General features: G+C 36.5%; 1 protein-coding gene across 1 annotated transcript in view; it reads left to right on the top strand.

Annotated features, from left to right (window-relative positions):
• LOC127938668 (rho-associated protein kinase 2) overlaps nucleotides 1-23,525 on the top strand; it is a 35,475-nt gene extending 11,950 nt beyond the window's left edge. The window contains exons 4-32 of the mRNA XM_052535452.1: nucleotides 3,184-3,321; nucleotides 6,414-6,674; nucleotides 7,023-7,167; nucleotides 7,260-7,398; nucleotides 8,735-8,826; nucleotides 10,384-10,546; nucleotides 11,522-11,606; nucleotides 12,010-12,098; nucleotides 12,525-12,573; nucleotides 12,688-12,823; nucleotides 13,222-13,313; nucleotides 13,435-13,681; nucleotides 14,518-14,624; nucleotides 14,751-14,910; nucleotides 15,371-15,531; nucleotides 15,802-15,986; nucleotides 16,225-16,294; nucleotides 16,406-16,509; nucleotides 17,061-17,247; nucleotides 17,381-17,474; nucleotides 17,862-17,956; nucleotides 18,073-18,255; nucleotides 18,361-18,526; nucleotides 19,198-19,265; nucleotides 19,355-19,443; nucleotides 19,892-19,970; nucleotides 20,069-20,333; nucleotides 20,598-20,874; nucleotides 22,779-23,525. Of these exons, the coding sequence (XP_052391412.1) occupies nucleotides 3,184-3,321; nucleotides 6,414-6,674; nucleotides 7,023-7,167; nucleotides 7,260-7,398; nucleotides 8,735-8,826; nucleotides 10,384-10,546; nucleotides 11,522-11,606; nucleotides 12,010-12,098; nucleotides 12,525-12,573; nucleotides 12,688-12,823; nucleotides 13,222-13,313; nucleotides 13,435-13,681; nucleotides 14,518-14,624; nucleotides 14,751-14,910; nucleotides 15,371-15,531; nucleotides 15,802-15,986; nucleotides 16,225-16,294; nucleotides 16,406-16,509; nucleotides 17,061-17,247; nucleotides 17,381-17,474; nucleotides 17,862-17,956; nucleotides 18,073-18,255; nucleotides 18,361-18,526; nucleotides 19,198-19,265; nucleotides 19,355-19,443; nucleotides 19,892-19,970; nucleotides 20,069-20,333; nucleotides 20,598-20,874; nucleotides 22,779-22,782 (3,930 nt within the window). The 3' untranslated portion in view covers nucleotides 22,783-23,525. The remainder of the gene's footprint in view (nucleotides 1-3,183; nucleotides 3,322-6,413; nucleotides 6,675-7,022; nucleotides 7,168-7,259; nucleotides 7,399-8,734; nucleotides 8,827-10,383; nucleotides 10,547-11,521; nucleotides 11,607-12,009; nucleotides 12,099-12,524; nucleotides 12,574-12,687; nucleotides 12,824-13,221; nucleotides 13,314-13,434; nucleotides 13,682-14,517; nucleotides 14,625-14,750; nucleotides 14,911-15,370; nucleotides 15,532-15,801; nucleotides 15,987-16,224; nucleotides 16,295-16,405; nucleotides 16,510-17,060; nucleotides 17,248-17,380; nucleotides 17,475-17,861; nucleotides 17,957-18,072; nucleotides 18,256-18,360; nucleotides 18,527-19,197; nucleotides 19,266-19,354; nucleotides 19,444-19,891; nucleotides 19,971-20,068; nucleotides 20,334-20,597; nucleotides 20,875-22,778) is intronic.
• The last annotated feature ends 4,079 nt before the right edge of the window (nucleotides 23,526-27,604 follow it).

Genomic DNA, 27,604 nt, shown 5'->3' with positions numbered 1-27,604 from the left:
AACGTTCAATGACCTGGGTGAGTGTGTCTGGAAAAAGATCGCAATTTTAATGGGAAAGGAAGGTCACAGCTGTGTCGTTATAGTTTTTGATAGATATTACCACCAACACTCAATCAAAGATCTTGAAAGACAAAGAAGAGGCACCAAGATGGGCATCCTAGCACCAACCTGGATGAGCTGAGGTGTCAGCAGCAAATCTACCCCCAACAGAAGATGGCTTCCAGCAACATGTGCTGAGAGCCGTGTACCAAACAGTAGTGTGGCGTCACAGCCACCTGGCCAAACCTCTTCTCTGGAACCCAGTTGGTAGAGGATGGAGGCTCAGAGAAGGTGGCTGCATTTAATCTGTGATGTTCCAGAAGGCACCAGCACCTAAAGGAGTTAGAGACCTCACCCACCTCTACTGTAAAGATGGAAACTGCACCAATGCCACCAAATGCCAGTGTCTTTCTGTGGGCTTGACCTGCACAGGGTTTTGCTCTTGCCCTGACTGTCCAAATATGACCCACTTTGTCACTGGTGACAATGTGGATGAGTGGTGTGTTGCAGTTGTAACATCATGGGGGGTTGACCCCAAAATGTTTCAAGAGGGTCTGGCTGCAGGCTTTCACTTGCACTCTCAGACTTGCACACTCAGACATTTGTACTTCCGCTAGTGACATCACTTGCAGTCTTTATTTTTTATTTTGTTTATTTTTTTTATTACTTTTCGTTTGAATTTCCCAACATTTTATAAAGCCAGGTTGTGAAGACAAGAAAAAAGAAACTAAATTACAATGTCACTTGCAATTGCTACTTGAACTCTCCGCTACCTGTGACATCACTTGCAATCAACACAAATCGTGCATGTTGCCAATGGAGACAAGACGCTGTGGTGGTGATTAAATTATTAAAACTAATTTAGTACTATAACGTACAGGGTCCTGCAAGAAAAAGACAAGATCGGCAAATCCATGGCCAGAACACCAGAATATGAACATTTGCATAAAGTCTCTAGCTAAGCATAGAAAAAAAAAAAACACTTAACATGGCTTAATATATTAAGATGCTATTAAAATATCAAATTAAATGTACAGTTCATTAATATAAGGAATATGTATATAGTATTTTCCTCACATACCGCAAAATGTGGCATAATGGACATAGATGAGAAAGGCCAAACTCATGCTTCTCTACTTTATTAAAATACATAACTAATATGTACAGGCAAGCATGTGAGCCCAGAATAAACGAAACACGTAAAGTTTCACATTAAGCATTTTTCCATATAGAATAAACTGTCTACAACTTGTTTATATCACTGTCTTTGTCCATTAACCTACATTATGTGTTTTATTTATAATGATTTTCTATAGGAGGAAAACGTTTAATGTACAATTTAACGCACTGCGTTCTGTACTCGTCTGCTTGCCTGTACGGAGTTGATCCTTTAAAATCACTTAATGCATAATGCCCGTTCATATTTGCTGGTCTGTATATACTTAGAGTCAACAACAAGACATATAGGCTAGCCTAGGCCTACTAAATTGTCTTTATCATCTTAGTCTGTTATTAGGCCACATTAAGCGTTATTGTATGGGAGGACAAAGTTTGCACATTGTGTTCATAGCCATCTGCTTGACTTGCAGTACATTGAATAATAACTATATATCGAATTTGATCTTTTAATTGAACTTAATGTGTCTGAATACATTATGCCATATTAAGTGTTAGTTTTTTTCTACAGGAGGAAAACGCTTAACGAAAGACTTTGTGCATTGCGTTCATATTCTGCTGTTCTGTGGCCAAGGTCTGTGCTTTTCTTTTTCTTGCAGGACCCTGTACGTTATAGTACTAAATTAGTTTTAATCGTTTAATCACAACCACAGCGTCTCGTCTCCATTGGCAACATGCACGATTTGTGTTGATTGCAAGTGAAGTCACAGGTAGCGGAGAGTGCAAGTAGCGATTGCAATTGACATTGTAATTTAGTTTATTTTTTCTTGTCTTTGCCACATGGCAACTGTTATAAAATGTTGGGAAATTCAAACAAAAAGTTATCAATAAATAGAACAAAATAAAAAATAAAGACTTCAAGTGGCCTTGCTAGCAGAAGCAGTGTCTGAGAGTGCAAGTGCAAGTCTGCAGCCAGACCCTTCTCCAACGGTTCCCAAAAGCAGTTGATGTTCCAAATGGTTGCTGCTAGAAAATAAACTAAACAGCCTGAGAAGACAGGGCTCATTTCCCCAAAGAGTGTTTGTTTCTTTAGTTAGATTGCCATTTGTTTTATTTAAGACAGTAATTTAAGTTGTATTGTGTGAAGTTAAGTTATAGTTTTATTAAAAAGTTCATTAAGTTAAAACTCCTGGTCTCCTGTTTGTGCTATGGTAAGGTGTTATCTTTCGATTTCAATCTTTGTTTCCATATAGTACAAGGTGCCATATTAAATATTTTTTGATGTCTCTTATATTTGAATTTCTCAACATTCTTCTCACCACTGATAATGAATGGGTTTGGACTCAATTATGTCAGTGTTCCATTTTCATTCATTTTGGACACATCATACATTGAGTGACAGAACACTTCTCTTTTATCATATATTTACATATTTGGTATTGCTGGATTCAGCACAACCCCACCTTTCCAACAAGCCATCATATGTGTTTCTATGATAATGCCAGGCAAAGCAAGCACAAAGTAAATGAAAACATTCTGCATAGATATTAAATTTGTGCATGTCCGCTTATTTTAGATATGTGTTTACATGTGTCTATTTATTCCATACATCAAGATATTCACATCCAGTCTTTTCTAGTAGTTAAATCAACTTCCTGACTACAAACATGTCAAGTTTCAAAGCTCTCAGAGCTTGTGTGATTGATCTGCATTAGTTTATATGCCTTAACTCCCATACGGACAGGCTATATTTTAGTCCTTTATTGGTTTTGTGGTGTATAACAATATCTGTTAATTTAACAATCTTAGCAGTAAAATATTTTTAGCCAAGAATCCATTTCATATATGGGAGACCTTAGAGATGAGGAAAAACATTGTTGGGTTTAGTTCTACCTCCGGTAGGGGTATCTCGAAAATTCAGGGGCATTGTCACTAGCCTATAAAGCAACGTATTGCAGAATGTGTGTAGTTTCATTAAGTAATTACATGGATCTGGTTTCTGATGTTAATTCACATATGTGCATGTAGGTACGACACAAAGCATCCCAACAAGTGTATGCCATGAAGCAGCTCAGCAAGTTTGAGATGGTCAAGCGCTCTGACTCCGCCTTCTTCTGGGAGGAGCGTGACATCATGGCATTCTCCAAGAGTCCTTGGATAGTTCAGGTGGGATTCCTTCTCATATATAAGCCGCGTTTCCACCGCAGGAACTTTACCCAGGAACTAGGGACTTTGGCCTGGTACTTGGTGTGTTTCCACCGCAGGAACCAGGAACTAAATAAAGTTCCGGGTAAAAAAATGCCCCTCAGAAAGTCCCTGCTGGCGAGGTGGTACTTTTTCAAAGTTCAGGAACTTTCGGGGGCGGGACTTTGGCGCTAAACATCCTGATTGGTTGAGTTCAACCACCATTTATTCAGATCAACATTTTCAAAATATTACTGTTACTGTGTCATGAAATGTAATTTTAAAAGTATTTCAGGCGAGAATGTTGTTGTTTAAAACTCAAATCTTTTGTTTATTTATAAAGACAGCGCCTATTTAAAAATGTGTTTCGCCGATCTCTGAGACGGTGAGCTCCACGCAATCAGCGGGAGGTCAGTGATCATCTATCCGCTGAGAAGCAGCCTCACCTTGGATAGACCTTATGATATGTGCCGCTGGCTCTGATGTGTCTTTAGTGGTTAAACATAACATATAATTCAGCTGCGGGGTAAATCTAACAGGTTTTCTTTGGTCTGTATTCAATTGACCTATATGTTAAAATGAAAATAAAAAAGGCAAGTCTATAATATTTCGTTTTTTATTGTATTGGCTGTATATAACGTTACACATATCCCTGAAGTAAGTACATTTCTGCAGCTGTTATTATGTTTAAATGAAAACGAAAGGAGGCAGTAGTATTTTATATACTATTTTGTGTTATTGTAAATATACTGAGGGAAAAATTGCTGTAGCCAAAGCCATCTGAGTTCACGCAGCATTGGTTGAGTTCAAACACCATTTATTTGGATAATTTTCAAATATTACTGTTATTGTGTCATGAAATGTAATTTTAAAAGTATTTCAGGCGAGACTGTGGTTGTTTAAAACTCAAATCTGTGGTTTATTTATAAAGACAGCGCCTATTTAAAAATGTGTTTCGCCGATCTCTGAGACGGTGAGCTCCACTCGATCAGCGGAAGCTCAGTCCTCATGTATCCGCAGAGAGCAGCCTCTCCTGGGATAGACCTTCTGATGTGTGCCGCTGGCTCTGATGTGTCTTTAGTGGTAAAACATAAAATATAATTCGGCTGCGGGGTCAATCTAACAGGTTTTCTTTGGTCTGTATTCAATTTATCCATATGTTAAAATGAAAATAAAAAAGGCAAATTTTTCGTTTCATTGTAATGGCTGCATATACACATATCCCTGAACTAAGTACATTTCTGCAGCTGTTATTATGCTTAAATGAAAACCAAAGGAGGCAGTGGTATTTGATATCCTATTTTGTTTTATTGTAAATACACAGTAAGGAAAATTGCAGTAGCCAAGACGAGCTGACTGAAGTTATCAAGAACGCTGCTGTTTATAGATTTACCGGACTTGCGTCGTGGACATCACACTCCCCAGTCGAATGCACAAAGTCTGAACTAACTACCAATGATGCACGTCCAAAATCAGCGTACTTTTTTTTTTTTTAAATCAGCGGTACTTTGTATCGAGAAACGCGCATGGACCTACGTCACCAGTCATTTGCCTAATCTTCCCGGTACTTTACACCGCGGTGGAAACGCAGAAGGCAACAGGTCTGGGGGGAAAAAAAGTTCCTGGTAAAAATGTTCCGGGTAATTTCGGTGGAAACGCGGCAAAAGAAATGCCTGTGCGGTACTTTTTTGTGATGTGTGTACTAGAGTAGTGTTTTAAAAAGTCCCGGAACCTTCGGTACAAAGTCGGTAACAAAAAAAAAAAAATTATAATGTTACAGTACAGTCTTTTTTAGTACCGGTGGTACTGAATACCTTGTCAACATTGCTTCTGTTATGAATAAAATTAAATATTTTAATTTGAATGTTGGGTTTAAATGAACACTGTTATTAGAGTACAGTAGTTAATTGTTAGCATAAACGCGGCTAACGCTAAAATAATTAGAATTAAGTATCTTTATTAACTATTTAATGCTCCTATCACTTATATTAGGGTAAAAAAAAGGAGAACATGGTGGTATTTACTATTTTTAAATTTAGTCTTTTAAATGAATTATGAATCTAAAATATGTTTGTTAGAGAATGTACAAATAGTTAACATTGTGTCATATCAGTCAGAAAATCAGTTAGCCTATGGGCTTTCTTGGCTTTAAAATAAAAATAAAAAAACCTTTACAATTAAATATGTGCACAGTTTGGATTTAAATGAAAGTATAGTACAGATTTTTAATTGGCATGTTTTTGTGTTTTGCTTTGGTACCGAAATTGGTACCGAGAATGGTGGATTTTCACTGGTATTGGTACCGAATACTGAAATTTTGGTACCGTGACAACACTAGAGGATGTTTGAGAACTGCATCTATATTTGGGAAGCTCCACAAGCTGAAAGAAAGAAGAAAAAAACATTAACAGAGTGCATATAAAGGCACTGTTCAAATATTAAATAATAAGTAAATAATCACATTTAGGGGATGTCAAAATTACCAGTACTTCAATACGAAGTTGTTGATAAAATGTTAAAAATGCAAACCGAGTGCTGTCTGACTGACAGGCGGCTGTGTTTGAATGCTTGCACCTCACAGGATGCACCTGCACATGTTGTAGTACTGTAACACGTCAGTTGACACTCACTAATGTAAATAGACAAGACAAGAAATATCAGATCTGCTCATTAGACCTTGAAACCTAACAGAATTGCTGATGTAAAGTTGATTGAATTAAACAAAATGAAACATAATTAAAAAAACATCAACAAAATGTGTTCTCTATGATGGACTGTTATAATAATACATATAAATATAATTACATTAATGTAATAAGACTGCATGTCCCTTCTGTATTGAACTTTGTTTCTAATATTTATTTTAATATGTATGATAATTTGAAAGCAATTAATTATTAAAGAAATATGAAATATAAGAATAAATTATTACATAATAACTATGTTTTTAAATGAACAGTGATTACTAAATAAAGCACTATGTTCAATAAGATATTTAATATAGCTGTGGTCTTGCAATTGGAATCAAGTATTGTGAAACCTGTTGGCCTCACGCTCTCTTTCTGTTAACATAGCTCTACTGTGCATTCCAAGATGTGAAGTACCTTTATTTGGTGATGGAGTTCATGGCCGGTGGAGACCTGGTGACTCTGACCAGCAACTACGACATCCCAGAAGAGTGGGCTCGATTCTACACGGCAGAAGTGGTGCTGGCACTGGATGCCATCCATTCTCTGGGCTTCATCCACCGAGACATCAAACCAGACAACATGTTGCTTGACTGCAACGGACACCTTAAACTCGCCGACTTTGGAACATGCATGAAAATGGACTCGGTGTGTTTTGGGTTCATAAGTCTACAATGCAAAATGTATAACAATATTGCAGTTAGTTTGTCACAAATCATAGTGTAATGACTATTTTAGGACAGGAAACTTGGCTGAAAAAATTATTTTTGCATGTAGGCTGCAGAAATCCCCCATGCTAAGATAATCTTTTCTTCACTACCATCTTGTGGTTAGATCATGTAGTGCAGCCTGAATTATTATGCTCTCTTAATTAATTTATTACGATTTTTTTTTAAGCTGAAATGTGCAATTTTTTCCATCTTATATTCTATCAAAATTAAATGAACCTGTGTTTTGAATGGTTATTTATGTCGTTGCATCTGTATATGTGTTTAGTCCGGTATGGTCCGCTGTGACACTGCTGTCGGGACTCCTGATTACATTTCCCCAGAGGTTTTGATGTCACAAGGAGGAACAGGCTACTATGGAAGGGAGTGTGACTGGTGGTCTGTTGGCGTTTTCATTTATGAGCTGCTAGTGGGTGAGTAGCAGCAACTTCATCTGCACTCTCTCCTATACTTTCACCTTATTGGTCTTACCATCCTTTGTTCAATCTTCTGTCAATGTTGGCAGGTGACACACCGTTTTATGCCGAGTCCCTGGTGGGCACCTACGGAAAGATCATGGATCATAAAAACAGCTTAACTTTCCCAGAGGATATCGAAATGTCAAAGAAGGCCAAAGACCTCATCTGTGCCTTTCTGTCTGACAGGTGAGAGAGAAAAACAGTGATTTAGATTGAGTAACCTCTTTAAAACAGTAGTCCCCTACTATCCTGAGATGTGATGTTTTTTTTTTTTTTGAAGTTGGCCGATAGTTATTTTGCCCTTAATGTTAAATAAATTGTGACCATCGATAATATAAATAAAAACTTTCCATTCAGTTTAAAATAGTGCTTACTTTTATTGCAAAACAAACAATTATGACTTAATGATTAAGTAATTAAGTAAATTATAAAATAGCTATACTTCATATAATTTTTTTTGTATCAGTTTTTCATTATTTTTATTGTCACATGAAAAATACACTATTGTTTAAAAGTTTGGGTTCAATTTTTGTAAACATTTTTTTATTAATACTTCTATTCAGCAAGGGCACCTTATATTGATCAAAAGTGACAATATTTATAGTGTCAATATTAAGTGACAAAGACATTTTTAATAATGTCTTAATTTGTTTAAGAATCCTCAGGGGGAAATGTATTACTTTCCACAAACATATTAAGCTGCATAACCATTTTAAACATTGATAATAATATGAAATCAGCATATTAGAAATGATTCCTAAAGGATCATGTGACACTGTTGAAAAATCAGCTTTATTCAGCTTTCAGCTATGTTCAAATAGAAAGCCATTCAAATATATTTAAATAGAAAAAAAAGAAATACAGTTTTGATCACTGTATTGTACTGTAAGATTGATCAAATAAATGCAGCCTTGAAGAGCATAAGCGTAACAAACAAGAAAAAAAATCAGTGTATAGTAAATGAAATCAACTAAAGCCTTTGTTAAAATTATGTACCTGTCTACATCATTTTATGCAAAAAAAAATCAATCGCTGGTAAAACATCAACTTCATGTTCCAATGCTTCTACTAAATTTATTCTTAATGCCTTGTCACTCTTTCAGCCTGACAACTTCAATCTGTTTTTCTTATTACTGTCTTTTTCCTCTTTGTCCTCCCTCTCACATGCACAAACATGCAAGTATTCCTGATCAATTATTCAGAGAGGGGCTTTATGTTTTCATGTAAAAGCAGAACACACACACACCCCTCCCTTTGCATTCTGGCTGCAGGAATGTCCCACACGTGGCAATCTAAACTGCTGCACCCCTCTGATCCAGATGCAAGGAATGGGAGGGGAATGACCTTTCATAATTTTGGGATGTTGCTGTGTGTGACACTTTCGCTCCTCAACTCCGTTTCCCGTCAGCCACTCACTGTTGGATGTTCCAGTCTCACACACACACAAACGTCACTTAACGGATTAGTGAGTGTGTTTGTGGTTCTCTGTTTGGTTTGCTGACCAGTGTTTTGCTATGTTCAGGGAGGTGAGGCTCGGCCGTACTGGAGTGGATGAAATAAAATGTCACCCCTTCTTCAAGAACGACCAGTGGACCTTCGACACCATACGAGACAGTAAGCCTCTGAGTGTGTGTGGCTGATCTGTGAAATTCACATTTACTCATGATAATTATTTATCTATCTACTTATAACTATCAGATCAATATTATTCACTTACTAGTCTGTAACATTATGCATGTGTACAGAATGATAACAGTATACAGTAGATGTCTAGGGAATGTACTGAAGTCTTGCATTGGTTCATGTCTTGAGTCATTCTTATATGATCAGATTATGAATTTGGGGTTTTGGAGCACAGCTTTTAAATTTCCTGAAATTGCTGCTCATATATTTCTCCAGACAAATGCAAACATTAATTTCACACCCTCATTTTATGCTTCTGAGAAAGCCATTTCAGTCATGCATGCATATTCTTGCATTTACTTTGTGCTGAAATCTTCTTTGTGGTTTCTACCCACTGACTGTTTTATTGATATATAATTACAACTGACCTGTTTAGATGTGTTTGTCTTGGTAACCATAATGTATCTTGGCTTAATTGATGTATATTATAAAGCATAATTATGTGATGTAATATGATAAAAAAAAGCAAAGCGTGGTGTTACAGCAACATCATTTTTTTGCTGTCTTCTGTGTTGTGCAGTGTGGAGGAGTGATGTGCTTCTTTTAGGGGGTGTGGTGTTTGGGACAGGGTTACGGGGGTATGGGGTTGGTTTCAGTAAGGGTGGAACCCAACATGTGGCCAATACACAGTTACTAATGAGAGAAGAGCTTCAAAACCACAGAGTTGGACTCGTTTTCTCTTCCTCTCTCTGTCCCTCGCTCCAGTGATGCCCAAATGCACATACTCTATTTGCTTTCTCTCTGCCTCCACAGTAGTCTGTTATTAGCAGTGGGATCAAGGGGCATTCTGGGAAACTGAGCATCATTCATTTATCTATATATTTATCTATTCATTTATCTATGTATTGCCATATGGAGATATTAAAGGATAAATGATAATGATTTATTTAATTTAAGTGTGTAGGAGTGCAAAATGCATATATTAAACAAATTCATAAAGTACAGTAACCAACCCATGTAGTAACCTAAGAATTCAGTTTTTCCAAAAAAACCTTTGTGTTTTTAATTAATGAAATGAATGCCGTTTTGTCAGTGTTTGGACATAATGTGGATTATGAATGAATTATCCCCCTCTAATTCAAAAGCTAAACTTAAAGCACAAAGATCGAACACCTCTGTCTGTTTTCTTTTGGCTGTGGAGAGTTTGAATGCAGCCTGTCCCCAGGAGATGTCTGACACATGTTCTCCGAGTGTGCTCAGCACGTTCTCTCAAGAAGCAGGGAGTGTTTTGGATGTGTTAGTGAGCATGAACGTGTGTGTGCACAGGAGGTAGTGAGTAAGCACTGGCCAGCTTAGCAAATCATACATGCCACTCTTCCCTTCAGTACAGTGTCTGCTTTGTGTGCTACACACACTGAGCCTTTTACTGTGAGCCTCTCTCACACACAAGCACTCAAACACAACACATCACTTTTGTTCAAATCTTTTACAGTATTCTCTCATCCCTCCCCCTCTCTCTCTCTCTCTCTCTCTCTCTCTGTCTCTCAGCAATGGCTCCAGTGGTGCCGGAGCTGAGTAGTGATGTTGACACCAGTAACTTTGATGAGGATATAAAGGATGATCCGCTAGGAACCGAGACCTTCCCCCCTCCCCGTGCTTTCGCAGGAAATCAGCTACCATTTGTGGGCTTCACCTATTTCAGGGAGGACCAGTAAGTGTAAAAATGTGTGCATTTTTGTATATTATTTGTGACTGTGGCTATTGAATTTATTGTATTATAATGTCAAATATTGTTACTTTGTATTACAAATTGGTTTGTTGCATAATATGGCAATTTAATATAACTGACCTGTGTGGAAAAAGGATTCAAAAAGTCCCTTTTGACCAATGAATTTCAATACTTTTTCCAGGCGTTCATGATTACTCAAAGATTTTAAGAGTTTTGCACTTAGAAATAACAGTTTCTATGAAATATTTTTGACTCGAGCATAACTAGAAAATTATATATAAAAAAAAAACAAAGCCATGGCTTTTTACTGTTATATTGATTTCCGTGAGTTTTCTTACTATGCCAGTAGGGATATCACTTTTTTTAAAGAGTTTCTATGACTGTAAAAAATTTATATCTAGAGTAGAGATGAATAAAAAAAAATGGTGAAATCTAAGACCGAAAGAGTTTAAAGCCCACCTTTCAGACAGTGTAGGTCTGTTTGACTTTTACACAGGTATCTTGTTCTCTCACAGATGAACACTGTAAAGAGTTGTAAAACGACAGCAAGCTCCTGTTATGGATTGATAGAGACAGGATGTACAGTATTTTTGCATGATGATTATGCTAACCGTGAATGAGTGCTGTATTTGTTCCATCACAATTCCCTCCTTTTTCCCTTTCCTTTCACTGTTTCCTCCCTTTCTTTCTCAGTTTCTCCAGGGTCGCTGAGTGAAGCCACATGGGCCGCTGGCTGAGTTAAGGAGATTGTTATTGAATAATTGCTTTGAGATTTTAATTTCCTCTCTCATTCTTGTTCCCTCTCTCTCTTTCTGACGTATTCTCCATTCTGTCTTCCATTTTTCATCTTGCATTGATTTGTGAAAGCTCAAAGTGGCTTTGCTGCAGAGTAAACAAGGACGAAGCTAGCAGAGAAGAGTGGAATGTTTAGCGTAATGTTCTTTCTATCTCTTTCAGATTGTTAAATCAAAACAATAAGTGTTCAGAAGGGGACACTAGTGCTGAGAGTGTCAATGAGGATCATAACTTAACACAAGCAGAGGTGCATTTTTTTTTTTTTTATAATATTACTGACTTTTTTCATTTTATTGATGAATGTTAAATGATAAACACTATAATATGAATTAAAGAACATATTTCTGGTTTTATATTAATGAAGGGGTATTTGAGCCTTACTGATAGAGCTGTTAGCATACATGAGGCAAAAAGTTTGGGGAATTTTGCCCTGTAATAGTGGGTGGCACAAAATTGGCAGTTAGATTTCTAAAACAGATGCTTATATGACTTGTTCTGCAGAAGAATTTATCATAAATTTTTTTTAGTGCCATTACTCTGCATTGGAGTGTTTCTCTACATTTATTTAGGTAATTGCTGCTTTTAATAGAATGTAAAAACAACTTTGCATCCGTTTTTTGATGACTTTTGCATTATGTGCATGTCCCTAGTCCAGTGACCTGCAGAAGAGGCTGAAAAAGTTGGAAGAAAAAGTCAAAAATGAGATGCAAGCAAAGGAGGAACTGGAAAATAAATACAGGTACAAATACTCATAAACATACAATGGGATCCAAATAAGAACAAACTTTTTTTTTTGCATTTTGTTATTTTGTTATTTAATACAACTTTTTAAAAAATGATTTAACCAACATGACAATTTAAGTGGAAAGATGAATTGAAATTCTAAAATATACCAGAACCATTCATATTTCAATCCTAGACTTAAACCTACCCCTTACAGAAAACTTTTCAGAAAAACTTTTCTTTGTTTTTTTATGTTTTTTTTTTTTTTTTTTTAAGCCTTTTGTTTTACAGGGACACAAGAAGTGTCCTCATAAACCATCTTTACTTTGTAGTACCCATGTCATTGTACACATTTTTGTCTTCATATACCATATAACCAAATTCATAACAATTATATATCTTAACTTATACAACACATTTAAACCGTGTTGTGCCTCAACAGAACAGCAAATCAGCGTCTGGAGAAGTTGTCCAAAGAGCTTGAAGAAGAAGTAAGACACAGTTTTAAATTGCGCTCACCCTACAAAGGCCATCAATTCAAAACTGTTCAGAAACAAAGTGCAGCTTTCTTCAAGCTCCTCTAGCTGTTTGTCTCTTGTTTGTAGGTGAATGTGAGACAGGCGGTGGAAGACACACTGAGGGAACTGGAGAGAGATAAGGCTTTGTTGACGCACCAGCGTTCTCAGAGCATAAGAAAAGCTGGACTAGAAACGGACAGAAAGCGTCTGCTTGAGAATGAGGGTGAGAACAGCAGATAGAAACTCTCAACCAATGGCAATACATTGTGATTCATTTGAACAGTGACTACACTGAGTTAAAATTATGATCATAATTTGCTTTATACCTGATGGATTATTCCGTCTTCAACTAGCATTCAGTATTACTCAATATTCTTTTTATTGCATGATTTTTCCATGATATATATGCTGTTTCAGGTGCATCTTCTTTGCCGTTTTTGGTTGTTGAATAGTGACGTTTTTCTAATTAATCCTGACACTGTATTACTGACATTCTTGATTCCCAAAGCACTGACCCAAAATTCCTACCCGATTTTCTCAGTACTAACCCATCTAGAAAGTATTAGTTCTGCTCTGCTGATGTTGTGATGTCAACATATTTTGCATTTCTCTCTACTGCAGTGAGCAGCCTGAAAGAGCAGCTAGCTGAGCTGAAGAAGAAGAACCAGAACTCTCATATCTCTGCCGAGAAGAACATTCACCTGGAAAGACAGGTGGGTCCCTGAGCAAAACTTTATCTGATCATTAACCTCAGAGCATTAACTATTACTTTACAAATGTTTTAGGGATATAATGAAAGAACAAAAGACACTCTGATAATGAATATGGTTTTAGTTGGAGGAGGTGAATGCTAAGCTTCAGGCTGAGGTGGAGGAGTCTGAGCGACTGAGGAAGTCCCAGGCCGAGGCTTTGAGACAGTCGCAGCAGCTGGATATCTCTCTCAGGGAGCTTCAGGAGCGTCTGGCCCAGCTGGAGAGCAACCGGCAGGGTCTGGAACAGGAGAAACTGAGCCTGCAAACCTCACTGGAGGTGGAGAAGCGAGAGAGATGCCTCGGCTCAGAGACTATCAATGACCTACAAGGTAAGTACATGTGTCTATGCCTGTTTATATTCATTATGAGGTAGGATCTGGAGCAACTTTACCACTCACAAGGTGCATGAAAACAACTGGATACAAGAATGTGAGAAACGATTCCAGCACTGGAACAAACAAGAAATATCTCCTCTGTGTCGTGTTTTCAGTTTTGTCTATTAAATCTAAAGGATTTGTTTCCGCAGGTGAAACTTGTCATGCCTTCATCAATTTTTGTTAATGGACAATATCGTCCGCTGGTGTTATCTTTATAGTTATCGTTCTTGGTGTGAACGGACCTTAAGACCGTAATCTTAAAATATGAAAATTCCAAGCTAAACAAATAGTGAAATAAACACACCATGAACCACAAAATATTTAATGTGTGCAAATAATTTATATCCAGGGTTTTTTTTCAATTTTTTTTGTCAAATTACAACTCTCCCTCATTTTTTTCCACCATGATAAATGATTTTGCCACAAGTTTTGTCAAAAATAATTTTAGGTTTATTTTTTTTTATGAATTGCGAAGTCAAATAAATTAAGAATACAGTAAAAAAATATTGTATTCATTTTAAGTTTAATTTGATCCATTTTTATTCTGATAGTACTTACAATATAATTTCCACCACAAAATAATAACAATAAAAAAACATTTGAAATGAAAATTTTTTGGGAAATTGACAAAGTAATAATAATAATACAACAACAACAAAAAACTACCAAGGATTTGAATTGTTTTATGAGAAGTTTAACATTTAATATTTACTAGAATTTCTGACCTTTTACTTCAACTTTGTTTTTGTGTTTATACCTGCCTGTCTTTCTTTAATTTAAATTTTCAGGCCGTGTCTCTGGACTGGAAGACGAGTTGAAGTACATAAAGAGTTCTTTATCAAAGGCTGAAGCAGAGAAAAGACAGTTACAGGAGGATCTCACTGCCCTGGAAAAGGTGTGTGTGTGTGGGTGTGTGTGTTTTAGCAGGAGACTGAATGATTCAAGTTCTCAGCACATGGTGTGTGTATGGTTATATGTATTTTTGTGAAACCCCTATTAATGTTGTCCCCTTCACCCGTAGGATAAGAGCAAGCAGGAGATCGATTTCTCCTTCAAACTCAAAGTCCTTCAGCAGAGTCTGGAGCAGGAGGAGGCAGAGCATAAAGCCACTAAAGCCAGATTGATCGACAACAACAAAATCAACCAATCCATCGAAGAGGCCAAGTCTGAGGAACTGAAAGGTAAAATGACACGGCTGACTCTTAATTTAAAACTCACATGTATATGTGGACAAATTTCACTACAAATAAAAAAATAAATAAATAGGGGAGTGCAGTTTAGAGTGAGGGGGGGCAAGGTTTATCTAAGGTACTCATTCATTATCTCTGGGAAAAAAGCCCAGTTTCTGCTCTTAAAACAAACCTGGAATAGATATAAAACTGTTGTCCAAATTAAGTTCGAGAGAAAATTTAGAGACGCAACAAAACACTTGAGCATTTAATCTTTGCTAGGACATCAGAAGATTTACATGATTCTTTTGGAAGTGCCTTGCATTTACCCCTGTATGAAAACAAAATATTTTCCTCATTCCAAAATGAATTTTCCATTTTTTCTGTTCTAGCTGAGTAAATCTTTCCAATGTATGCAGTACAAGCCTTTGGCTCGTTCAGAGTTTGGTTATGCTGTGTGTTTGTGTGACAGATATGGAACATAAGCTGCTTGAAGACCGATCAGCGAAGCAACAGTTGGAAAACCGACTGATGCAGTTGGAGAAGGAAAACTCAGTATTAGACTGTGACTACAAGCAAGCCAGACAAGAGCTTCAGGAGCTCCGCTCGCTCAAAGAAAAACTCACTGAAGAGGTACACCTTTCCGACTGTTCTTCTTGCATGACTGGATCTGTCTGATGTTTGAATTTTAATTATTTAATACAGTTTTTAATTGTCACACTATATGCTTTGTAATACGTTTAATTTTTGCTTGTTTTCGGCACTATTTTTGCAACCTATTTAAAATATCACACACAATTAAAAATGAAAGGCATTACATGAAGTTACATATATGTATCAGATGGTCTGTGGAGAGTCCAAGAAATAAAATCCAGTCTTTTTTGTTGTGTGTGTGTGTGGCAGATGGAGGTGCTGAGTGTGCGTGTGCAGCAGGAGACTCAGAAGAAGACTCTGTTTAAGGCAGATCTCCATGTACAGAGGCAGGAGATCAGCACCCTGCGCTCCTCTGAGAAACAGCTCAAACAAGAGCTCAACCATCTGCTGGAGCTCAAATTCAGTCTGGAGAAACAAATCCAGGAACTACGCAGGTGAGTTAGGGTTGCTGATGTACTGTATGTTCCATTTATATTATTCTTCTTTGTCATTGTCTTTATACAGTAGTTGTAAAATGTCACTATTCTCGTGGAATTAGAATGATTAATAAAACTTATCGCTTTATCTCACAAAGTTATCGCTCTTTAACTCACAAAATAAGCATAATAATGCATAGCACACACGTATATGATGGATGCAAGAAAAAGGTCTCTCTTCTCTGTTTCCAATCAGGGAGAGAGAAGAAGCTGACATACAGCTGAAAGAGCTGAAGGACCAGTTGGATGCAGAGCAGAACTTCACAGTATGTCTTCACATATTTTGTTGGTGAATGTGTGGAGGGGATGTACTTAGGTTGGATAGTGTATCTGTTCTCATATTTATTTTGAAATAAATAGTTTTTCCTTGATTTCAGAAACTTTATAAAACTCAAATTAGAGAGCTGAAGGAGGACGCTGATGAAAAGGCTAAACTCTACAGTGATGCTCAGCATAGAATAGAGGACCTGCAGGAAGAGAGGTGTGTATTTGCTATTGAAACAGGATGGCGGGACATATGAAAATGACTCATCTTGTTTTTTTTGTTTTTTTTACGCAATCACCTGTAATCATGATCCATTAGATAGATACACAGAACTCATGTAAGGACCTAAACAATGTTTCTAAACAAGTAACTTGTAGTTTTATGCTTTAACCGCTAGAAGAACGTTACAAAATGTAGATTTAAGATTAAATTAAATAGAAAAATGGAAATTGGGGTTTCTTGGCTTTTGGCCCTTGACTTTTGGCTTTGAAACCATCTATATGCTAGTGTATTTCACATCATAGACTGAGTGCCTCGTAAAGGAAAATCACAGTTGAGCGATATAAGCAGAGCATTTTCTCAGTAAAGAGAAAGAGCAATTTGCATTTGAAACCATACCAGTTAGAATAAGGCTAGATGAAACAAGAGGTAAATAGATACAGGTATTTAAAAAATGAAGGAAGGGATAATAAGTTTTATGCATGGATGTCTTACAGCACACTGAATTCCTGTTAAAATACAAACTGGTTTTATGTATGTTTATATAGGGACTCCTTGGCTACCCAGCTGGGGCTGAGCCTGACAAAGGCAGACTCCGAACAGTTGGCGCGCTCCATCGCTGAGGAGCAATACTCGGACCTGGAGAAAGAAAAGATCATGAAGGAGCTGGAGATCAAAGACATGATTGCCAGACATCGGCAGGAACTTAGCGAAAAGGACAATACCATCAGCTCGGTGAGAATTAGAGCGAGTATAAGAATGTATTTATTTCATAATTATTCATATATAACAAATATGAATTACTCTGTGCACACAACATTAACATTCATTCATATTAATGAATTAAAAATCTTTTGTGTTATACCAGCTGGAGGAATCGAACCGCACACTGACTGTGGATGTTGGGAACCTGGCTAATGAGAAAGAAGAGCTCAACCATCAGCTCAAACACCTACAGCATAGTGAGTATTCCTGCTGAATTCCTGTTAATAATATAATAATATGATTGGATGATGTTATAATGTCCATAATATGTGCTGTATGTGCTCCATACATGTGCTGTAATGTACATATAACCCTACATTTCTGCTGTTCATAATGTACATAATCCTCACATTGCATTCCTATTTATATTCTGTATGTACTCTGCTTAATACTGTATATAGCAACTCCACTGTACATTCTGTAAATCATAGCTTCACTCACTCTGCACTTATATGTATATAAAACACTATATCCTTGCACTTCTGGTTAGCTGCTAACTGCATTTCATTAGCTCTGTACTTGTACTCTGCATAATGACAATAAAGGTGAATCTAAATCTAACATTTATAAATGTGTTTACACAGAGCTAGAGAGGCTCAGAGAAGAAGATAAAAAGACGAAATCTATGATCCTGTCCTTGGAGAAGCAGATAGAGTCTGAGAGAACCCTCAAGAATCAGGTGTGTTTGGCTTTTAACTGCAGTAAACATGTACATGTTACAAGATTGTTTGGATAGCTTAAAAAAGGTGTTATTAGCATGTCTCCGGTAAATCTGATCAAATGCTTGAATTGTAGACCATAAACAAACTGGCAGAGGTAATGAAGAAGACCGATGTCAGGCCGCAGAAAGGCAACATCACTGACATCCGCAGGAAGGAGAAGGAGAACAGACAACTGCAGTTGCAGCTCCGCAATGAGAAAGAAAAACTCGACAACTTAATCATTAAACACCAGAAAGAAATCAGTGAAATGCAGGCTGTGAGTGACATTAAATATATTTCAAATGAAATGTAACCACCAGAAAACCTAGCCACCGTTCTGCATACATATATAAAGCACACATTAAGTGTTGTCTGTTTTTAGACGTTAGCAGAGGACTCTCAGGTGCGACTGGAGATGCAGATGGCCCTGGACAGTAAAGACAGTGATATTGAGCGTCTGCGCGGTCAGCTCACTTCTCTCAGCGTTCATTCTCTGGAAACCCCCATTATCAGCAGCAACGAGCTGGAGGGTGATGACGCGTATCCAGGTAACTATCCAGGTTATGACCCATCAAGCACAGGATGTGGTAATTTATGCTATAATTGATGCTAGGGATGGGCTTCAGATCCATCCATCCATGCATCCATATATATTTTTTCCCTGATTATCCGCTGACACACATAATCAATACGTAACTGCTACTGTTTTTCTCTTTTACCCGTTTTCCATTTCACTCTGTCTTTCTTTTTTGTGTACTTCTCCCACACTTTTTAAAATTCCTGTCTTCCCCTGGACACAATGGCAAACTGAATTTATGCATCCTTTTGTTTCTTTTCCTTCATTCTTCTTTCACTCTCACCATGATGCCGTTGTAGTACGCATCACACACTCACACACCTCTGAGTCCATGTCCTTCACATACCAACGGAGCTCAAAGTAGGTGTGTATTGATACACGGCCATGCCGGATTGCTGCCATAATTTTGCACATAATAACACTGACCACCATGTGTGTTTTTTGAAACTCCAGTAACACTACTAAAACATTTTTATTCCAAGAGACCCCAGTACAGGTTTCATTGTGCACCTGGGAAAGACGGTTTTGAAGGCTTGAAATTCCTTGAAGAGAAATCAACCTGCTTGGTCATTTTCAGTTTGACAAAACCTGTAAATAATTATTGAATTTGTAAAACACTCTTCTGGTTTTCTTTTACCACAGATTCTAGTCTTGAGGGATGGCTCTCACTGCCTACCAGAAATACCAAACGGTTTGGATGGGAAAAGAAGGTAAAGGTTTAGATATACACACTCACATGTCACAAATAACAACAAGCCCTCTCTGATCGTCTGTGTGTGTGTCTCTGTGTAAATTGCAGTATGTGGTGGTAAGCAGCAAGAAGATCCTGTTTTATGACTCAGAGCAAGACAGAGAGCAGTCCAGCCCATTCATGATTCTGGATATAGAGTGAGTTTTTATAAACTTATCTAAATTTGACCTGTATATATTGGTTTTATTATTAACCCTGGTTTCAAGTTCATATAAGATTGTAAAATTACATAGGCTGAACATAAACTAATAAACTTGTGTGTTGCATATTTGTCTGTCATACATAAATGAAACAAATATACTTCTGCATATTTGTTTTTGTGATAAACTGTTTGCATCTTTTTTTTTTATAATTATATTTTCAATATTTAAAAATGTTAAAATAATTGGATTTATTGATAAATATATAAACCTAGATGTTGTGTGTTTTTTTAAGTTTACTCTGTAATCCAAATAGATGGAAATTTTATATGGGAAAAATATAAATTCTAATAGATAAATCATAATACATACTACATACACCATAAACATTTACTGCTCTCTTGCACAGCATTAGCCAACCCATTTATTTTTATTCCTCTTTTAGCAAACTCTTCCATGTGAGACCTGTCACTCAGACAGATGTGTACCGCGCAGACCCCAGAGAAATCCCACGCATCTTCCAGGTAACATGCTTAATTTGTCCCTCCAGGAAACGTTTTATAATTGTTTTTTAAGATTAATCTTCCCAAACTTCACCTTTCTTCTTCTGCTCTGCCTGTAGATATTATATGCTAATGAGGGGGAGAGCAAGAAAGAGGAGCTTGCTATGGAACCCTTATCAGCAGCTGAAAGGTCGTCGGTTATCCAACACAAAGGTCACGAGTTCGTGATCACGCTTTACCACTTCCCCTCTAGCTGTGAAGCATGTCCAAGGCCTCTGTGGAACGTCTTCAAGCCCCCACCTGCCCTGGAGTGCAGGCGCTGCCGAATCAAATGCCATAAAGACCACATTGATCGCAAAGAAGAGGTCCTAGCTCCATGCAAAGGTCAGGAGGGGTCACACTCACAAAGCACTAAAAAATTCTAATTTATATTACTGTCTGTAGCTTGTTATACACAGAAGAACTTTGCATTTTTGCTACTGAAATTAAATATGAATTAAAATATAGATGTTATTAACATTATACATGGCGTTAGTGCCATTTTATGAGCTCCAAATGTTTTTGTTTATTTTAAATATGGACTTTTGGACCTCCGCATGGTGTATTTTAGGTTGTAACTGACCCGTTTGGTTCTTTTTTTTTCACCAGTGAACTATGACATGTCCACGGCGAAAGAGCTACTGCTGCTGGCCAACTCCACAGGAGAGCAGCAGAAATGGGTCAGCCGCTTGCTCAAAAGGGTCCCACGGAAACCTATAGCCCACTCCTCAAGCATAGCTATACCTTCTCCCCACTCCGAGGCAGCATCAAGTGGCCTGTCCCCTCAGCCCTCTCCTCACCTGTCAGCCCATTCATCCCCCAGACTTTCACACAGAGGAGCCGTCAAAGTGCATTCCACCCGACAGCAGCCCTCACCTAAGGCCAGGTGAGAACATCTTGACAGATCCATTTCTTACAAAAGAGCTCGAGAATTATGGGTTTTAAATATTCTTAACCAGGAGGTGAGGCCCACTAGGGGGCCTCGGCACACTCCCAAAGGGGACAGCAGAATATTAAATTGTTTAATTATATAAAATGTGTATATGTTTAATTCTAATATTAGTTGACATTAATGTTAATTTTAATGATCTGCTCAAAAAATAAAATTAAGATGAATCCTATTTCTTCTCAAGAACATACAGCTCTTGAAACATTTGGAATCGCAAAATGATTTGAGATTCATTTACCTATACTGACACTCACATTTCTGTTAATAATATATTATTATGATATTATGAAGGGGGCTTATGTCATTAGTTAGACCACACAGTTTTGTGTTAAGGAGGCTGATATTTTATCATTGTTTGACAACACACTCTTCCATGAACATTTGAATGCATAATTGATAACGATTTATACGAAGTCACTTTCTATAATCATAAAGAAAATCCTGTTTAATACATGCACATTTGTACTAGCTTGAACTCTTCTGCTCAACTTTTGAAAACTATGTATTGGAGCATTGCTAATGTTGTTGCTTCTTATATTTACTCTTTACATGCAAGTCGCTTTAAAGAAAGAAGTCACCCAAAAATAAACTTGTATAGACTACTTACAATAATTTTATGTTTTTTATAAATATTTGGAGCTTGGAAGCTGGAGTCACTTTGGGAAAATGGTTTTCTATGAGGAAAAAAAAATGAAAGTGATTGAAGCAGAAGTGCACCCAAAAATGAAAAAGATGACATTATTCAGAGTAAATGTAGATGCTCCAGGTTATAGTGCTGCAAATGCACTTTGCAGACACAGCGGTAGAACCAACATTTTGGTTGGCCACCTACTGTATGCTAACCTGGCACACTAAGTTAGATTTGGTTGTGAAGTTGCACAGGTTCACAGTAGCTTAAATTATAATGCTAACCTTTTATAGCCCTGGCCCCATGCTCCGTATCATTCTTCATTGACCTGTTCACCTTTGACCTTTCACCTTCCCCACTTTTGCTTATGTGTGGAGAGTAAGTACAGCGCATCGCTGCTTATCGTTCAGGTTTTCTGAATGCATGTGCTGCCCTGAAACAAACGATTGGCTCTCTGTTCTGTTCTATGTATGCAAATAAAACAGCACAGATATTCACAGATGAATATGTATGAATGAATAGCTGCCAAAAATGCCATGGTAAATTCAGATTTTATAGAAAAGTTAGCTGCAAATACCGATCTGTCATGGTCACATCTTTTTAAAACTTAAAGAAAAAACTGATTGCATTTATTTTGCATTGCATAAATTGTATTTATCTGTATGTTTTCATTTAAGCGTGGGTGGCCATAATTTTTTTTAAGTTGACTTTGAGGCCGAATGACTCTTTGTTCCAGATGGATTGAGTTGGGCCTGAAGGACTGGGGTTGGTCTCTTGATGTTGAAATGGATGATGAATATGTATTAGACTTCTGATGAGTTTATGGGGTAACCACAGTGGTGCCTTAGCATGTTTTTGTGCCTGTGTGTTAATGCTTTGGCTTTAAGTTTTTTGAAGTATGGCATTTATACAATGCATTTTGTTCTCACTGTGAGGTACTGTATCTAGGGCAGGTTTTGATATTGATACTGTGTTTGATGCACTAATATGAGTGGGCATGCAAATGTGTAAATGTTCAGCTGAATTCAAATATGTCTGGCTTAGTTTGAGAAAGTTGGGTCTGAAAACTGATGGTGTGGTGTTGATGCTTTTGTGTGTGGTTGAATATAGAATGGAATGTGAAATGTTTGCCATATATGAGTTTAAAATATATATACATATATATTTTTTTTGGTCACTGACCTTAACCCTCTCTCCTCTCCTTTAATTTCAGTTAACCTTGGTGAAGGTTGGATAGATGATAATCCATCCGGGAACAATGAAAGCGGAGAATGTCATAGTGTTCTTTTTGGTAAAAAAGGCAGGACTTCCAAGTGCCAAACTCCACAAGTATAAATGACTGGGGAAAGGGGGTAGGGTCTAATATTTAACACAAAACAAGCCATAAATCACCTAAAGGGTGTAGTTTCAATTCTAAGTCATTTAAGGGTGTTTTATGTCTTCCTAGAATATACAATTCCTCAAAAAACATTAAGTAAAAGCATTTTAAACTTCGAAAGATATTTTTGGTTTCCTTGCAAGGTTGTCAGTAAGTGTGACTGTTTGCCTGAGTGTGTGTTTGAAACAGAATATATACTTCAGCTCTTCAATTACACTATCATCTGAATCTATTTTTGTTAGGAAAAACTGATAAATATTTAGTGACAGATTATATTTTTATCATGCATTATATCAAAGAACACTTTTGAAAAATATTTTTCAAAGAGCATTACTTAGTAGTTTTCCAGAACTATCTGCTCAAAATATATGCATTATTGAAGACTGATACTACATGATGCAAAGATGCAATATGGAGCACATTTTAGCATTTTATTAATTGCTGTGACAAAAATTTGATACAACCTGTATGCACAGTGGAACATGAAGATCTCCGGTCCAAACATTTTCTGTATTTTATCATTTTGCCACTGACAAACTGTTGAAACATTGTGAAATTGTTAATAAAAAAAGGTTTAATTGATGGAAGACCTGTGACTCCTTATGTGTGATGATCTAAAAATAGTATGTGGTGTTTATACAGGAAACACAAAACATTTTTTTAGGAAGAAGGTTGCATTAATGTAAATGTAAATATAGCTTAATTAGCTATAATTATTCAATACGATATGTTGCCATTGTCATTTACATGCTTTTTGGTGGTTGTTAATGATTCAAAAGAAGTGATTAATAAAATCCAATGCTGCACAAGCGTTTAAACCAAATGTTGACCTGGAAAATCCTTGATTGCGTATTATTAACCTATGAAAAGTAATATTTGACTTAAGTCATAAAAGCAGAATCAGTTCTACATGAAAAATAAGTTCAAGACTAGACCGTATATTCTTATTTCTGTTGTGTCTTGTCAAAATAATATACAGCTGTGTACATTACCTGCTTTTGGGCTGTTTGTGTGTGTGTGTGTGTGTGTGTGTGTGTTTGTGTATGTTTACTTAACTAAAACAGTCCTAATATTTAATCAACCCATCCGTGTTTCCGCATCCCATGGAGATGGTCAGTCTGTCTGTGCATTAGTGAGGACTTTTCATTAGTAGTGCTGGTTTTATGAGTATCAAAGATTTATTCTATCAGGAGCTAATCAACTGAGTCTTTTTGAGTGAGCTATCCAAACATACACTAATTCATTCAAAACCACTGATTCATTCATTGGCAAAGCTAGATTTTATGGCTGAATTGGGCCTTTTCTACCACTATTTCTGAAATGATACGAGTAGTTTTGGTATTATATTTCATACAGTCTCTATGGTGAGTCACTTAATCACTAAATATGCATTCCTCAATTCACTCAAACCTATTTGTTCAGAAATTGTGACTTATTCAGGAAGTAGTTCACCCAAATATGAAAATTCTGCCATCATGTTATAATCTATTTCTATACTGTGGGGAAATAAAATGCTCTGGGAGTCAATGGGGACCAGAAACTGTTTGATTACCAACATTATTTAATATATTTTCTTCTGTGTTCATCTCAACTAATACAGGTTTGGAACAACCTGAGGGTGAGCAAATGATGACAGAATTAAAAATTTTGTGTGAACTGTCATTTTAAAACCGTTCTCTCAGTCTTTTCTTTTAAAAACAATTACCTGCTTGATTCACTGGATGATTCTCTCAAACGATTCCTTCAAAACGATGATTCATTTAAGAATAACACCGTTGTGTAAAGGCGATGCAAATAGAAATAGTCTGCCTGTAAACAGCTCTCTCCAGAGGTTAGATTTGTCTCGTTCACCCAGCTACCCATGGGCTTCCTGCGAAGACTCAACAATCTGGAGAGCTTAGACTTCCAAAATAACCAGCTGGAGGAACTGACTCCCAGAGCTCTGACCTCTGTTCAGACTTGAAGCTCTGTACCTGAAAAACAACAGACTGAAGACCTTAGATCCATTAGCCTTCATTTGTAATCTATACCTTCGCCAGATATTCTTGAATATCAACCATTTCGGCAGCCTGCCTGCTGGACATTTCCTTACGCAGGATGAACTTGTTTTCCTTTACCTCAGGAACAACTACCTGCAAAATCTGACTCCAGGTATATTGGATGGACGCTTGTATGATGTGTTGTCTGGTAATCCATGGCCCTGCAACTCTAGTTTGGCATATCTATAACACTGAGGGAAATTTTTTTTATTTTTTACTACTCCATCAAATGTTTTTAATCATGGAGTAGAAATGTAATTTTATTAAAAAAGGTTTGTGAATGCATGTCCATATGAATAATTTAATGCTTAAGTGAATTTGTGAATTACTTAATGTGAAAATCTTATCTATTTACAAATAATTTAGGAAAAAATAATTCCGTAAAATACTGAGAGTTCCTAATTAACTTAGTCCAAATGTAATTTGTGCTTTTACAGAACGAAAACCTGATGTTGGTCAGCAGAGGGCACTAAACTCTAATCAAAGTATTTAGAGGCACATACTATGTCCTGAGGGAAATATGGTTTCAGAGTCATTAAAAATGTTTCATGTGTGCACCTATCTTTATAACTGTTTTATCTGTTATTGCTTTTATTAATGCTTTACAAACTGTAATTTTACTTTACCTTTCTCTCTAATTTTTGTGTTGTCAATCAATTTGTCTTCCCGTTTCTCTCTTGTCTCTGATGTAGGCTGTGTGTCCTCGTGTATCTTAGTAACATATGCCTTTATGCATTGCAGAGATTTATAACTCCTGTGTACAAGGGCCATTTCCAGTGGAGGCTACTTATGAAAATTAAACTTTTTCATGAAGGGCATAAAGAGGATAGAAATGATCAGATCGTGCCCTTGTTCCAACTTCTGCCCCCAGCTCCCATAGAGAGAGACATAATGTTGGGGCTTTCAAAATGTAATTGATATTGCATTTTTATTGGTATGACATCACTGTGAAAGCACTCAAATGCATTTCTTCAAGTAGGAAAATAGCATGGTGAATTATGAATGGGCATGTGCAGTTCCCATTAAGAAAGCCATAACAAATACAGAGAAAAATAATAAATTGATCTGACATGGTTGAAAGGATAAGTTAATGATAATGTAATGTAATGCAGTTTACACTTTTAAACCTTTCAAAAATGCAAATGGATGTGTGTCTGACCCTGTTTTCACCTACAACATTGCATAAAGGATTTGAAGATTGGACCAGTGTTCAATGCAGCGTGATGATTTTAATAATTCCTCTGAGAGACTATTACCTCAACCGTCTTCAAATCTCGTGCACTTTTATTGCCAGAATAAACCTCTTTAGAAGGTTTGAAGAGCTCCTAGAGGCTCACAAAGCTGATCTGTGACCTTCAAGATCTCCGAAATTGACCAATGTTTTTAGGTCAATGATCATATTTCATTGTTAAGTTGTTACAGTAAACAATTTACAATTACCATTCATTTTTAATTGACAGGAGATGTTGAATGTGACATAATATATAATGATAATGATAAAAGTTTGAGTATTCTTTTAGGAGAAAAGTATGATAATTCATTCAAGGCTATTCCACACTACCACTTAATCGATATTAATGCTAATGGCATTGTTCAAGATGAATTCCTTTCGATTTGCTTACATGCTTGCATTAAAAGTAAACTTGCATTTTAACAGGCAAAATTAAATCAAATGGTTATTTATTTACTGAATTCACGCTGATTCTGACATCAGACCATTGCACTTCTATATAAATCAAGTACTTATATTTCAGAGTTTACTGTTCATATTTTATCTGAGATGTGAATTTGAGTTCTCGGAAGAAGAATTTTATTTCAATATTGAGTTGTCCTCGCGGGTTGTACCAGAAACAATCTTACAACTCGTTCACCGTCGTAATCTATAAGATTCTGATGCGATTCACAAAACAAATGACTCTTATGAACTGGTTCTTTTGAACAGTTCATAAGGAATCCTTCACCTCTGACTCAATTACTGAACAATTACTTCTTTTTTTTTAATGAAGGAAGACATATTAAATTACATAAATTACTAAGTCAAATAAATGCTGACAGCTCTATATTCATCTAAATATCCTGTAATTATTTTTTAAAGAAAAATTCTTAAGCTACAGTCCCATGATCCTTCAGTGATGTTTCACTTCCACTGTTTCCTTTCAACATTGATAAGAAAATTTTTCCAAAACATCTTTTATTGCTTTTAACATTGAGGTCAAGCAATATGTCAACACGATTAAGTATTCTCTTAATCAAAAGGCAACAAAAACTGTGAAGGTGTGTAAACAATTTGATATATTTTTGTAAGTCCGTACTTCCCCTGGCAAAATGCGATGATGTGAGTCTTTTGTTTATTTTTTTGTTTATGTAAAAACTGCACAATATTCCATATTTTGGAAACTGCACAATATGTTATCTTTATAAAGGAGATGAACGCTCATGTAAACTGTGCAATTGTTGAATTAAAAAAAAAAAAAAAATTGATAAGAAAATTTAATTAATGTTTTTAATGATTTTTTAAGGATCATGTGACACTGAAACTTCAGAGAATGTTTTAAAAAAGAAAAAAAAAAAGAAAAAAAATCTACAAACTGTACAGTGATGCTGTGGACGAAGAAAAAAAGA

This window comes from Carassius gibelio, chromosome A20 (assembly GCF_023724105.1).
Source record: "Carassius gibelio isolate Cgi1373 ecotype wild population from Czech Republic chromosome A20, carGib1.2-hapl.c, whole genome shotgun sequence".
NCBI classification, from domain to species: domain Eukaryota; kingdom Metazoa; phylum Chordata; class Actinopteri; order Cypriniformes; family Cyprinidae; genus Carassius; species Carassius gibelio.
The sequence above is the reverse complement of the archived record's forward strand: the minus strand, read 5'-3'. Positions and strand labels throughout refer to the sequence as shown.